General features: G+C 41.6%; 1 protein-coding gene across 1 annotated transcript in view; it reads right to left on the bottom strand.

Moving 5' to 3' along the window:
* SAMD3 (sterile alpha motif domain containing 3) overlaps nt 1-14,184 on the bottom strand; it is a 50,878-nt gene extending 36,694 nt beyond the window's left edge. The window contains exons 1-3 of the mRNA XM_058566309.1: nt 13,747-14,184; nt 12,893-13,082; nt 9,909-10,016 (exon numbers count right to left, since the gene is read on the bottom strand). Coding sequence (XP_058422292.1) covers nt 9,909-10,016; nt 12,893-13,082; nt 13,747-13,825 — 377 coding nt within the window. The 5' untranslated portion in view covers nt 13,826-14,184. The remainder of the gene's footprint in view (nt 1-9,908; nt 10,017-12,892; nt 13,083-13,746) is intronic.
* Between the last annotated feature and the right edge of the window lie 264 nt (nt 14,185-14,448).

Genomic DNA, 14,448 nt, shown 5'->3' with positions numbered 1-14,448 from the left:
ATGGCCAGTGGCTTGCCAGGTTACTCCTTGACCTGAGACATAGCCCAGGGTCCCAATACACTAGGCTAGTCTGGTTTGACATAGTGACCACATCCGAGAGAAAGAAGCAACTCCAGCTCTGGGCCCGTGGCTCCTGGTCTGGTTGAAGGACCATAACAAATTATGCCAACTCAGAGCTGGCTATCTGGACAGGTTAAGAAAGCTCTCAACAATTCTATTCAAAAGTAAAATCTCTCTGTAAACTGCCAGCCTCCCAGATTCCTATAGAAGCTCTTTCTGGGACCTGGTAGCCCTGTCATGATGATAAAATGGATGCCTGGGGGAATATCCATAAGAAAACTGTCCCCCAGAGGGAAGACAAACAAGACATACAAAGACCAAACAGAGCTGAAAGAGAAGCATATCTCATGGATAGTTGGCTCTTGCTGGCCTCCTCCATGTGCCCTGATAACATAGTAAATTTTGCCCTGATTTGACAAACCCTTGGACTATCACTTTAACTGTTGTCTTCTGAATCTGTTCATTCTGAAGGACCACTCACTGGGCGTCTGTCTGTCTTTGCTCACTGGAGACTATAGAGGGGCTGAGCTGTATCTGGGCTTGTGTGATCTGATATCTATACTTCATGTATTAGCTACTTGCAATCCAAATATCCAAGAATCCAGCATTTCTAGAGACTATTCCCTGTCTGTCAAAGAATTTCAAATACTTTTTTTTCAGGTACCAAAAGATTGCTGAGATTAGACAGGAGACAATGTGGAAATTTAACTTCAAATCTAAAAGTCCCATAGTTTAAAGACCAAGAGTGTGGGAGAGCTGACACTTCACGTTCAATACTTGACCACACTAGATGGTTTGCCTTTTGTGATTCATCATGCAAACTTCACCTTTTTTCCAATTGTTATAGGCATGATAATCTTCCTGTTTCCCAATAACATAACCCATACATTAAGTGACACGGATGATTTAGGATTCTCCTATCTCTAACAATCAGATACTGTGCATCGAACATGGTAGGCAGGCCATCAGGGACCCAGTGTACTATGTTCATCTCTTTGACCAATAGCATCTTCAGTATCTGGTCTTCCTGGGAGTAGAGTTACTGCTTCCTATTTCTAAGGGCAGCTCTGAACCAGGCCCATCCTTTAATCAGCACTTTGGGTTTCTGGAACTCTCCAAGGAGAGGAAAATAACTATGATTTGTTAACATATTTGAACATAAATACGTATGTTTGGAAGGAAAAACCTGGAACTATTCTCTGCGTTAAAATCCCATTTGGAGGTATTGAGCTTTGGCAGTTATTTTTTCCCCATGAAGGCAGATAATCTTGCTTTAGGGAGAATGTAAACTCTTGAACCTCCAGACCAGAAAGCTTCAGTGTTTCTTTATAAATCAAAGGAATCTTAAGAGTCCAAAACTGTTGCTTCCAATTTAGTTGACTCTTACATTCAAAGGAATTTTTCTCATTTTCCCTTTATTCATCTCCACAAATAAAGCACATGATAGAATTTTCAGATTCTATGAGAAAAAATAAAATTCATGGCGTGTAACTTCTTAACATTAAAAACTTGAATTTCTCACACTTGATGATTAGAACAATTCATAATATGGCTCAATTTTGTGTGCTTTCTTATTATCAACTATTACCCAATGTGAATTCTCAGATCCAGCCAAGAGACAAGCCTTAAATCTCCAGAACACACTATGTGTGTGTCAGCAATTGTTTTTCCCATTTTCTCTCCTAAGTTTCCCTCATTCTTCTAGGCTTATTGCAAGCCCCCTCTTCAGGGAAATTCCCACCCCACTCTCCTGGCTCTCAGGTGGTCTTCCTTGTCTGAACCCACCACATGGCCTGGTCCAGTGCCAGCCCTGTGGGTACTCAACTGTGTTTTGGCTCCCTATCTGTTTTGATTTCCCTAGGTCCTTGTTGAGTGGTACAGTTCGTAACAAAAATGTTATAGAAAGGTCTAGGAATATTTGAGAGATATAGAATATTAAATGTGACATGCAATGTATAAAATATTAATGTAACATTTAATGACAGTTAAATAAAGACCGTCTTATTTCCCTAAACTCGTGTTTTCACATGTAAAATTGACATCTTTCGAAAAGGAAAGCTCTGTTAGATTAAAAACAGCCCACCCATGACAAAGGAGCCATTGACCAGCAAGGCACCAAGCCAACATGCCGATGAAAAGAAGTGCCAGATCAATAAACTGTTAAGTTTGAGATACAAAAACCGGTGGGACAGAAGTGCTAAAAAGGCAGCTCTGGGGATTGGAGTGGGGTTCTACGGACACACAAAGGGTATATAAGAATTAGACCATGGCTGTGGAGAATCACAAAAAGATCAAATACCACCAAAAGAAAACCAAACAAAACTCCCAAAGGAGTTTTCTCAGCATCTCAGCAGGCTTCAGCTGCATCCCATAAGCCTTCCTTACCGAACCAAGGGCAGAGTTCATGTCACACTCAACTGAGCCCTAGTGACTTTTGGAGTCATAATAAGCTTGTGAATTGTCCCTGCTTTCCTAAACTTCAGGGCACAAATGACACCTTTATCCAAGGGCACCCACTTAGAGATAATCTGCTACCTTGAGGGACTATGATGCTTTTCTAGTCTTGTAAAATGGTATTGCTTCTGGTCCTCAAGGGAGAAGAGCAAGGGATAAGCGGAACACTCTGCTGTGAAGAACAGCCTTTCTGGCTACAGTGCTTGGTCTTCATATTTGAGGTACCCCTGGTGGTAGTACTCCCGCCAATGGAAGAGAAAACAGTGACAAATACCATGTTCTCCAGGGACTGAACAAAAGATTGTGTCCCACAAGCCATTCTATTTTGAGATGCCATTTGCATGTTATTTTTCTCCACACTCAAGCTTGCAGACTTTATACGCTGAAGATGGTATAGATTGGGATGCCCAGTTTTATATTATCAGCTCTGAAACTAAATGACATGTAACCACAGCATCATCTAAAAGCTTAAATGTTTTTGGAATATAGAGGAAGAGGAAGGAAGCTAGAGGAGGTTTAGTCATCCCTTTAAAGAACTTGCTGTCATCTTACCCTAGGACAGAAAAGGATGTTATAACATGTCTTCAAAATAGAGACCAAACTTTACCAAACTATACATTAAGCAGAATTGTTGCTTCTGTGTTAATTATGTCAGTGCTCTGGGAATTACCTACTTTACTTTACCTAGGCAAGACTTTCCACTGCTAGGAAAACAAAGTAAACAAGAAGTTTTGAAAAGCCCAATAAGGAGATATAAGCCAATGAACAAGGTGAGATGCCACCTCTGTAACTAGCGATCTATGTCACCACAAGACATGCATGGATGATGCAGGAATGTTATTTTGTTGCTACAGCTGATGGTACCCATCACTAATTTAGAAAATGTTTGTTCCATATTCTCAGCATTTTGATGTTTGCTTTTAATTTACATTTTATAGCTCGAAGCTTTCACATCTGCCATTCAATCTACGACACTTCCAGAGGAATTTATTTTCTGAAATGCACATGTGAACACAATCAAGCATGAAGATAGGGTACAGATGTGGATGGCATCAGGCACTGTGCTGTGGCACAGACAGACAGACACCTCTCAGACCCTCCCTCTCCTTGGTTGCCAGTGTGAGATTCAAGGACCCAGGATCCTTTGGGGCCTGAGTAATCAAGAAAAGAAGGATAAAATAAATAAATCTTTTATTCTCTCCCATTCCCCAATTCCTCTTGCTATTGACAGACAAACAAAGATTCAGAAACTTCTGGCCTTTACCTTCAATATTTACACTTACTAGCGTGACAGTCATAAAAATAGGTCTCACAGAGCTATCATATCTGAGTCCTTCTGTTTCTTTTTTATTCCTCATTAATACATAAGAAAAAGTATTGAGACATTACTTACTCAGTTGTTGCAAAATAGTTCAGTACTACTATTTTGTAGTTCAGAAGTATCAAAATTTGGCAGTTCAGGGTTGAGTGGATCCAGGGCAGTTTTTTTGAAATCCACCTTCGTACTACTAGACTTTTGGATCCTGTCCTCAGAGAGAACAGCATACATCCTCAGAGCATCCTTTTTGGGGATATGGGGGTGGAAAAATTCTTTTTGCAAATTTATCCCAGAGTGCTGGTTTTATGTGCCTCACGGGGCAAAACCTTCAGAGATTTGTTCTTTTCCCAACCCCGTATCACCTAGGCTGTGGTTTGCCAGTTCCTCCACTGTGCAGCTTCATAAAAATAAAAGTTTTCCATTTACAAGGATTCAACTAACCTGATTTATCACTGACTATCACAGTAGGCAAGGACATTTGGTGGCGCACTGAGGAATATAGAAAACAGGGCCTCTGAACAAAAATGGTGAGCCCCTCTCCTTGAAAGAGTGTGTCATGGAAGTGTTCTTCAGGCTGACTGCCATGGATATTTACTTATACAGAATGTTAATATGTAAAGTAGTGAGTAGAGCCCTGGATTTAGGAGAATCTTTTTTTTTTTTTTTTTTTTTTTTTGCTGAGGAAGATTCACCCTGAGCTAACATCTGTGCCAATCTTCCTCTACTTTGTATGTGGGTCGCAGCCATGGCATGGCCACTGGCAAGTAGTGTAGGTCTGCACCTGGGAACTGAACTCAGGTGGCCAAAGCAGAGCACACTGACCTCAACCACTAGGCCAAAGGGCTGGCCCCCTTGGCTCAGGTTCTTGAAGCTCCCTCTCTTCCCTTCATGGTACATACTCATTCATAGGACTTGTTTCCCCCTTGTTTTCTATGGCCACAATCGACCTGATGTCACAGGTCTTCTGGGAGGACTGAAGCATATCCTCTTCTTGCCTGAGCCCTGGGCAGGTTTCCAGACACTACCGTTACCTGCACTTTCTGCTGCAAACCCTGCTGCTTTCGCTTTGGGGCCACATGTTAGAGTTGAGACCAGAATTTTGTGAGTTTCTTTGGACCCTGCGCATTGGTGCCTGACCTGATAACATAACAATAGCGAAACTTCACGACCTCCTCCTCTGTGCCAGGTCTCAAGCATGTTCCACCTATTAACTCATTCTTCTATTTATTTTACAGATGAGAAATTGAGGTCGTCTTACTTGCCTAAGGTTATTCAGCTGGTAAACAGCAGAACTAGGATTTAAAACTAACCTCTTAACTACTTGCTTATCCTGCTTCTCCAAACTTACCAACCGTGGTCCCTAGCAGACTTGGCATCCTGGTCTGATAGCTCCACTCACCCCACCCCCTCCATCTATCTGCCTTATACAGCTGTGATCGAACCACCATGTGGTGTGGTGGATCTCAAGATATCACATCTCATCCCAGCATCCTACCAGGCTCCTTCATTCTCTAACATGGTCACATATATTTGATTCGATTAAGATGAGACCACAGAAAATGCTTAATACATCCGTTCCTTCATGTTATGAAAGTCTGTTGATCACCTACTCTGTGCCAGGTGCTGCAAGGGTGAATCAGACTGGTCCCTGATCCCCTTCCCCACCCCCAGAGCTCTGCCTGTAGAGGACACAGATGTGTAGGAAATGAGAAGAGTAATCCCACAGCTAACTGGAACTTGTACTATTGGACCTGCAACCAGGCTGGTGCACTTCACCAAAACTTCTCTTTATCATGTGCTGGATAGGATGCACACCTGACTGTGGCGCCCCTCATCCGAGCTGCGTGTGTGATAGTGCCTGCAAACGATACATCACGTGTGGACCCCTTGATGTTTGGCGCACTGAGCACAGGCAGATGGGTAGGACCATTCTACAACATTTCACAGCAGTAGCCAGACCAAGAAAAAAAATCATCGTTAAAATAATCTTTAAATATGCATGAAACCATGGCTGATTTATAATTATGCTCAAACGCAGAAGCAAAACATCCATATACATATATTTAAAGTTCAAGAGAAGTGTTTTTCAAGTAACATTTAGGGAACCTCTACCTGTTTATCTGATTTCATGCCTTATTAGGTGCCGAAAGGGAAGCAAACAGTTTCAAACAGTGTAGATGAAAAACAAGGAATGGCATTGCAAAAAAGTCTTTCCCAAGGATCACCAACACATGTAGAGGGTGGGAGCTTATAATCCTTCCATCAAGAAAGGGCATGTCAGCAATTCAGTAAAGAGCGTGGGATCACCTATCACGGAAGAAAACGGCATTGTATCACAGCTACTATTTCCTCAAGGCACGAAATTCATCCACTGGGACACACACATCTCTACCAGAGACGTATCAAGAGCCAAAGTCAGGTGAACGGCTTGCCTCTAGAGCCTTCTTTTTCTCCTTGTCTGCAAGTAGCCTGGATGGGAAGCACATGTTCATTTCAGGGAACACAGGAAAAAATATCACAAGAATAATGACAGCCACCTTGTATGGTGTGATAACAGCTGGCAGGTGCTTTAATATGTTATCTCATTTGGACCTCAAAGACTACATATGCAGGTGCATGTTCCCATCCCACGTTGTGCAGAGACCACCTGGCGGGCAAGGGGAGGAGTCCGGATTCCAACCCAGGTGTGTGAGATCCAAGGCCAGCACTTGTCCCAGCATTCCTCCCCACCTCTTGAAAGCAGATGGCTTCAAGATAGCCTTGTAGCCAAACACCATCAGCTTTCTAGCCTGAAAGTGTGAGTAGCTTATAAACTCCCGGAGTTCAACTCTGTTTAAAAGTTAGCATATTTAGTGTGAATTATATCAAAAGGTCTAAGAAGAAATTGATGCTATTCAAATATTTATCCTGCCCCATGAAGATATATTCAGGCTTTCGTTGGATCACACAACTTCAGTTTAATTTAAGAACTCCTATTTAGCGTCTGTGTGCCAGAGACTGCCCAATGCTGTGTTTACAGTGACAAAAAGGATATCGTCTTTGCCCAGGAGGTGCCTCCAGTCTAATGAGGGGACACAGACTTTAAAGTGATCAATTCCACTATCTAGTTTTACAGGTAAAGCAAGGGATATGTAAGGATACTACACACAGAAGAAGGGCTCCTTGCCTGACCTGAAATATCAATGGAGGGTCTCCTGAAAGAGAGATTTGGGGCAGAATCTTCAAGGATGATCAGGTAGGTAAGGGAAGGGAACAACACGGTCTGATGCTAAAGCCATGCAATAGACCCTTAATCAACACCTGTTGAATGAATAGCACCCTAGGCAGAAGCGCAGGAGGGAGGGACCGAGGGTGGCTCCAATGATTTTAACTCACATAGCTGGATGATGGAACCAGAGAGAGGACTTGGAGAGGAGAGAATCTTCTGTCCCACCCCAATCCACAGCCCTGGATAAAGGGCAGGCCAGAGCGAAAATATTTAAAACAGGTGTCCCTGCCTTGTCCTTCTTTGCCCCTGCCCACATACAGCTGATTGCCCAGGAGGGGACATCCCATCCACGCTGGACCCCTTAGTGTCTCTTCCCCACATACTGAACTAAGCAAGACTGAAAAACTGAGTCAGTTGGCTGGGACGACCTGAGCTGTTTTCATGGAGAATTTCCCTTGGAGTTAGTGCTATGGCCAGGCAGTCGTATGCCAGCCAGTCTAAATGGGGCAGAGCAGCCATGAGGAATAGGATAAATTGGTCCTCATAGGCAGAAGCAAGGGAATGAGGCAGATGAGGGAAGCAGAACAGAGACAGAGATGGCCATCATGTGGCTCCATGAGAGAAGGAGGGACAGCTTCACCCCAGCTTCCAGCACCAGCCCCTCCACACCCGAGGACCGTATGTGTTTTGCCCTTGCATGCTGCGAAATGCTTTCCTTACAATAAACTCCTTTCTTAAGTAAGTTTGAGAGGATTTGTGTTTCTTACACCCAAACATATACTAAGGCAGGGGACATGAGTTCATTTTGGGGCATGTTTAACTCTGAGGTGCCCGTGGATAGTGATGGGCTGCAGGTGGTCATATAGATAGGAGAGACTTGATGATTAGAGAGAAAGATATAGGAGTATTGGCTCTGATTTCTAAACCCTCCTATTTCTCTCCATTTCTAAGCCAGCTCTGTTTTTTTCTCTCCCTTTCTAGGCTCCATGAAGAATGAGAAACATCATGAAGCACAGGGCTGTTCCTCTGACCAGCCATGTGAAAAAATGCCCTGCCAATATCACAGGACCATTATGCGGATGGAATATCATCAGAGGGCTTGGAGAAGAGAAAAGACATACAGAACTTACAGAAGGTTGCATCCTCATGCCCCACTGGCAGTAAGTAGGGAGAGGAAAGAGTCCTAAGGAAAGTGAACTACTTCCTGGAGCAGTACTGTGTAGACGGCAGTACACTGAGTGCTTTCCACATGCTTCCACTGTGCTCAGCACTCAGCAGGCTTTATCTATTTTTAGATAACGGTCCTCACAAGAGCCCCCTGAGGAAAGCATTATTGTTATGATTCCCATTTGCAGATTTGGATACTGATTCACAGTGGTATTAGGGTCGGACCACAGGAACTAATCATTGCTCTCCCTGTCTCTACTCACACCTGGACAGTTAGAGGACTGGCTGCTTTCGGAAGCTTCATGATGGAGGGAGTAGTGAGAACTCAAGGCTTACTCCACACACCTGGAGCCACATCGAAGGAAAGCACTTGGAGTCAACAAGCACCTGTGATCAGAAAGGAGGGAATGAAGCCCCCACTAAAATGTATTGACATCTTCTGAACCATAACTCAGACCAGGAAGATTATGGGGACAAGGCTCACATAGGATATTGCCTTCCACCTTCTTCTTCACCACCCCAGACAGGAGCCAGTGGCATGGAGGAAGATGGGCCCAAACACTGAGAGATCTCAAGGAGATGGGGCCTTTGCACCCAGGGGTAGGCGCGTGAGGTTGTAGATGGTAGAGAAGAGAAGAGAAGAGAGAGGACAGTCCAGAGCCGAAGCCCATTTTGCAAGAGCTCCTGACCAAAGGTGCGGCTTTTCCCTGCACTCCAGAGGCTGCTGGGGGCTGGTGGCCGGGTTCTGAGGCTGCTGCCCTCAGTCCCCTGAGCTCCCACTCTGATAGCAGTAGGTCCTGTGCCGACATGAGAACAGCCCATTTGGGAAAACTAGCTAAATCATCTCTAAATCTCAGTTTTATTCATTTACAAAAAAGAGATAATAATGCCCACTTTGAGGGTCTGCTGTGTGGACTAAATGAGAGGAGAAGGTAAAGGGTCTATGAAAACTCTAAAGGACAACACCCTGGCTTGATTATTCTCCTACGCGCGCTGACATCTCTCCTTTCAGTGACAGTGCATGTAAGGAAAAGTATTTGCTCGTCACAGGCTGAAAACAATATGTATTATGAGTGATGCAGGAAGCGCACAGGCCGGGTGGCCAGGAAATGCCGTATAGGCTGCTGTGACTCTGGTACCACCTCTTACCTACAGTCGCCCTCAGGGCTCTGTCCCGGTGCTACATTCCTGGGTCTGGTTCTCTAGGTCTATAGCTTTCCTTTGTTCCAATGTAGCCTATATATTGAAATAGTACACCACATAAAATCCAGTGTAGGAATATACAGAAATGTGCCTCCATCAGGAACAGTCAGGTTAAAACAACAACTACAAAAGTCAAAATAAAAACAAAGACTCTACAGAAGGCATATTCTATAGGACACTATTCACCAAATAAATTCCATCTTTGTGGCTACTCCAATCACCCAGGACAGTTTATGACAGAGAAATCCTCTTTTTCCTTAACAACGTGTACTTGAAAGATGCATAATATCATCTCAGAACTTGATTTTTCTAATACAAAAATCAGAAAATTTAACCTATGTCTTTTACAAAATATTTTCATCACTTGATAAAAAAAATTCCCTTCCAGGAAAACAAAAAGTTTCCACTTAGAAATACATTTAAATACATGAAATCTCATAAAAAGTAAAGACAAATACTATCATTTGGCTTTAAAACGTTTAGAAGTTGGCAACCCACCTCTGTTTCAGTACTCTTTGGTCAATTAGTCCATCATCAAGGTTTTTGGCTGGATAGAAAGATGGTGTCTGCTGCCCATGGTTGGCTGGACTGGAGGACTGTTCATCCCTGTCACCAAGAAAGAAGAAGTGGGTCAGAGGCAACTCAACAGGAGCCACAACCGTCTATCTCATGGTGGCTCTGAGGGTAGGGGTCAGCCCATGGTAAACACTATGATCTGTGTCCACCTCCAACCTCCACATTAGAGTCATGACTAAGAGAACCGAGAAAAGGACCCTCTGGGATCATCTCACTCAGTAGTTCATACACGCCAGGAGGTAGACTGACGCCAGTTCACAATGCTGTTTTCACCAATGAGTCATATTTATAAATGGTGTTAAGATAACCCTTTCCTTTATGAAACAATGGTGATAACAGAATGTACCTTTAGTGGTTAATCTTATTTGGCAAAAAAAAAAAAGGGTTAACTTTGTGTCAGATTCCCTTCTTCACTCCCTTCCATTTTGGAGAAGCTTTTATTATCTGTGAAATTTCATGATCCTAGAACCACACTCCACTAACTCCCTCATTTTCTGAGTGATGTAACTGAAACCCAGAAGGGAAAGCAACTTTCTCACCACCACAAGCTACTCAGTAGCAGTGCCAGGAGTTGACCTCAGTTTTCCAATTTTCTGTCCAGTGATTTTTCTACCAGCTTCCACAAGGACAGCAACCAAAAAGCAACTGCAAATACACCTACCTATTACATATTCCTATCATTTGCCTAAGTCTGAATAGGATGCTAAATATCCTGGCCAGATGTGGCCTACAAATCCTTTTCAAAATAACATACCAAGCAACCATTAGCCATTGTAGAAAATTTGCACTCAAGTTGAAACCCAGCTGCAGTCTCTGATCTAGAATGCCGTTATAGATTCTTTAGAAGGGATCTTAAGCATCATTTATTCTACTCACTTCATTTTACAGTTGAAATTAAGAAAAGTCAAGCAAATCTCCAAGGTTAGATGAGTAGTTAATATCAGAACAGGGGTTTGAAATCAAGTGTCTTGATACCTAGCTTCAGGGTTCTTTCTACTACACCAAGTTTCCTATCTTTGTTAAACACTTCCTGAAAGGGTTTAATTAAATAGCATAGTCTCATGACTCTTTCTATTATCATGATTCCCATGTGACAATATATTTGTCAAATGGCAAAATATTTGACAATAAGCAAATATAGTCAATAAGCATTTTAACCAAATATAACCAATAAGCCCACCTGCAATTGTAGTTTTGCATCAGAATAATTTAATGTGAATACAAGACAACACAATCCTTAAAGTGAGTCAGCTACTTACTGGGTAGAGTGAAAAGCCCCCACTCATAAGTCCCTGGACAGCCAGGGTTCCAAGTCTTCGCTATATTTGAAAATTAACAAGGTTAATAAAGCTTAATATTTAACACAAGACTATTTTGGTCTGGGAGAAAGAGGAGAGATTTTCTCAAAGATTGTGATACTCCTAACATCAGTATGAACTAACATGGAATGAGGCACTGTATTACTTTTCACAACCTGCAGAAGAAGCAACAGGAATGTCAACATTTAATATAATCAATCAAAGTCAGTGGTAGAACCAGGAATGAAGCCCAGACTTCCTGGCAGCCCAGCTAGTTCTCATTTACTAGAGAACATTATACACTGATTTGCAGTGGAAACAAGGCTGTCTGTTTTCTTCCAAGCTGTGCCTAAGGCAACATCAAGATTCCAGTCAACTGAAGGGAACTTCCAGCTCAAGAGTCTGACCCATCCAAGAATGCTGGGAAATTACTTTGCACTCTATTTGAGATTCACACCTTCCCTTTGCTGGAAAGAAGTAAAAGTGTGCAATGAGAACTTCATCACAAGATATATTGAAGATCCTGCTTTCACATAGATATGTCAAAACAGTGTTGAGGAGAAATCCTTCAAATAAATCAGATAGTAGAATCTCCAAATCAAGTGTGGACCATCCCTTCAAGCCTACCTGTCCCCCTCCATGTCCCAAATATCCAAATATTCTAGAAATCAAATGACTTAAGCCAGGTCTCTCTAATGTTGTATTGCTTATCAAAGAGCAGGCAGAAATATGTATTGTTACAGATACAATCTGAAAAAACTAAAGTAAAAACATAGAATGGATTTCATCAAACATCCTAATCTTATTTTAAAAATTAATGAATAATTGGTCTGCAGTAATTATTTAACCTTAGAAACCTTGCAAAAAGCCTCAAATATGGAAAAACCAAATCAAAATGCCTGAGACAATCCTGGGGCATAGATTTGTAAAGGGAAAATTTTAATTTTATAATTCCTGTTGTCATTTCTTTTCATTGCAGAAGTCAGTGATAAAAAAACAAACAAATAAAAACATTCTTAAACCACAAAGGCCACCACAAATTTTTCTACATGATTTTTGTGGGTTGCTGTCATAGTTTTCAGCATTCCAAGAATACTCTTGAGAAATTAGAAAACCTAGGAGACAAGAATTTTTAGCAAATTATCTTGCGAAGGCCTCTAGAGGAGAATATAAATTAGTTACTGTCAGGAAGCCTTGGCAAATAAATAAATACATACATAAATAAATAGTTTTGGGAAAAGCAAAGAAACAGCAAAAGATGCTTTTCTCAAACCCTGATTTTAAGACCTAAGCTGCAGGAGTCCATTTCTACTTGTTATATGTACATTTCAACCACTTGTTACAGAGCTTTCTATATAGGAACCCCCTGTGTATAAGACTCCCTAATAATTGGAGTCAGTGTTTAAAAAGTGATGCATTAAAAAAATGTATCTTGATTCGTAAAACTCTGCAAAAAGTGTCCTTTACACAGATATTAGAAATTCTGTACACACAATCCAGCTGAAAATGGTCACAGTTTTCAAAAAGGTTTAAACTCCAAATGTCATGCTATAGCCATTGTCAGGAAAGCATAACATCAAAAATAAGGCCATTCACCAACAGACTTACTCTGGGGCTGCTTCTGCTTGTGTGACCAGGGCTGTTTCTCTAGGACTTCCAGGAGACTTCAGTCCTTGACTCTCCTGCTTATATTTTTTAATTAAATCCATCAGAACAGCCTGGTGTCCAATTTTCTTTACCAGTTGCTGGACCATCCGATCATTAAGTGCTAGAAGAGCAGCCCCGCTTACTTCTTCCTCTGGGAAAAAGAAGAAAAAAAGTCTCTACATGCCTGCATGGTACAGCATTAAAACACAGCACTCTGAGCAGGCAAAATTATTTCTGGTGTTAAAAGGATCATCTAAACTTGTCCTCTGCAGTTATAAAATTATCTGTATTTTTGACAAAGACAGAACACTGATATTGCATAATTCCAAATTGATGTCTGCTCCTAAGAAAGTACCAGAACATGGAGTCACAATAAACACTTTACTTCCACGTTAATGCCTCCCCACTTCTGATTCTTTCTAATAGGCATTGTTTTTATAGGGAAAAAAGTCTTCTCGGGGAAAGTATTCTTAATAGTCCTTCCCAGGCAATATTCAATACTTGTAAATCCAACACTGCATAAAACGCAAGCTGCATTATGTAAGGACAACAGCAGGATCAAATGCATATATCACATATATGTTTTTAGTAACCCTTAAGACTGTATTTGAGTTCTTTTTGCAATATTTTATTCTCCCGTGGAAGCTAGGTCAAATGCAAACTCTGCCAGTCGGTAAAGAAATGAAAATTCCCCAGTGCAGCAATTCCACATCTATCTTCATATGCAGAAGGCAACAAAAATAATTATCAATAAGAGAGTACACTTAGTATCTAGGCTGCTCAACTAACATTTTTTGAAAGTATAAACAACTCACCTTGAAATCTATGAACTAGCTCTGCTAAGTTTTTCTCCACCAACCAACGGCAGACCTGATCCACTGACCAAGCTTCCATTGCTGTATCCTGTAGATACACTTGTAGAATAAAAGGTCAGAGAAGGATTCTTCAGTTTTTCTTTCTGATTGTTGTTCTTTTATTTTTTTGAACCAATCAGCTCTCTAATCTCAGTTCCTTCCTTGGCCAGACTCTTCTAGACTCTCAATACTAAGCTTCTTTAAAATTACTATTTTCTGAATACACATCTAAAAGTTGCTAATAAAACAAATACTCTTCTTTAAAAATGAGACTGATTTGAACCTATTTCCTAGTCTCATTTCTCAAATTTCTTCACCTTCTCCTACTTTTTTTCCACAGGCATCCCTCAGCTTTGCTAACAGACAGCCAGAGACGACAATGGTACCCAATCCTGTACCATTAACACCCAGGTTTCTTCACAAAGAAAAGAAAGGTGTGAAATTCACCACTACTAGGCTCATCAGGAAGTGGTTGACATTTACAAAAGGGGTGGGCAGGGGAGGAAGGGAGGAAGGATAAGATAAAAGCCTGACAGAGGTACTTAGTAAACCAAGACTGGTTAACCCCTTGCTACTCCCCAGCTGGGAGAGAGAGCTTGTAGCTTCTTCTCATTGCTTTGGTTTAGCAAGAGAAGGAAGTAGGAGACAAATTTCTTAGGAGAA

The sequence above is a fragment of the Diceros bicornis genome, chromosome 23, assembly GCF_020826845.1.
Source record: "Diceros bicornis minor isolate mBicDic1 chromosome 23, mDicBic1.mat.cur, whole genome shotgun sequence".
Taxonomy (NCBI): Eukaryota; Metazoa; Chordata; class Mammalia; order Perissodactyla; family Rhinocerotidae; genus Diceros; species Diceros bicornis.
Note: the sequence above shows the minus strand (reverse complement) of the source record. Positions and strands in the feature narration are given on the sequence as shown.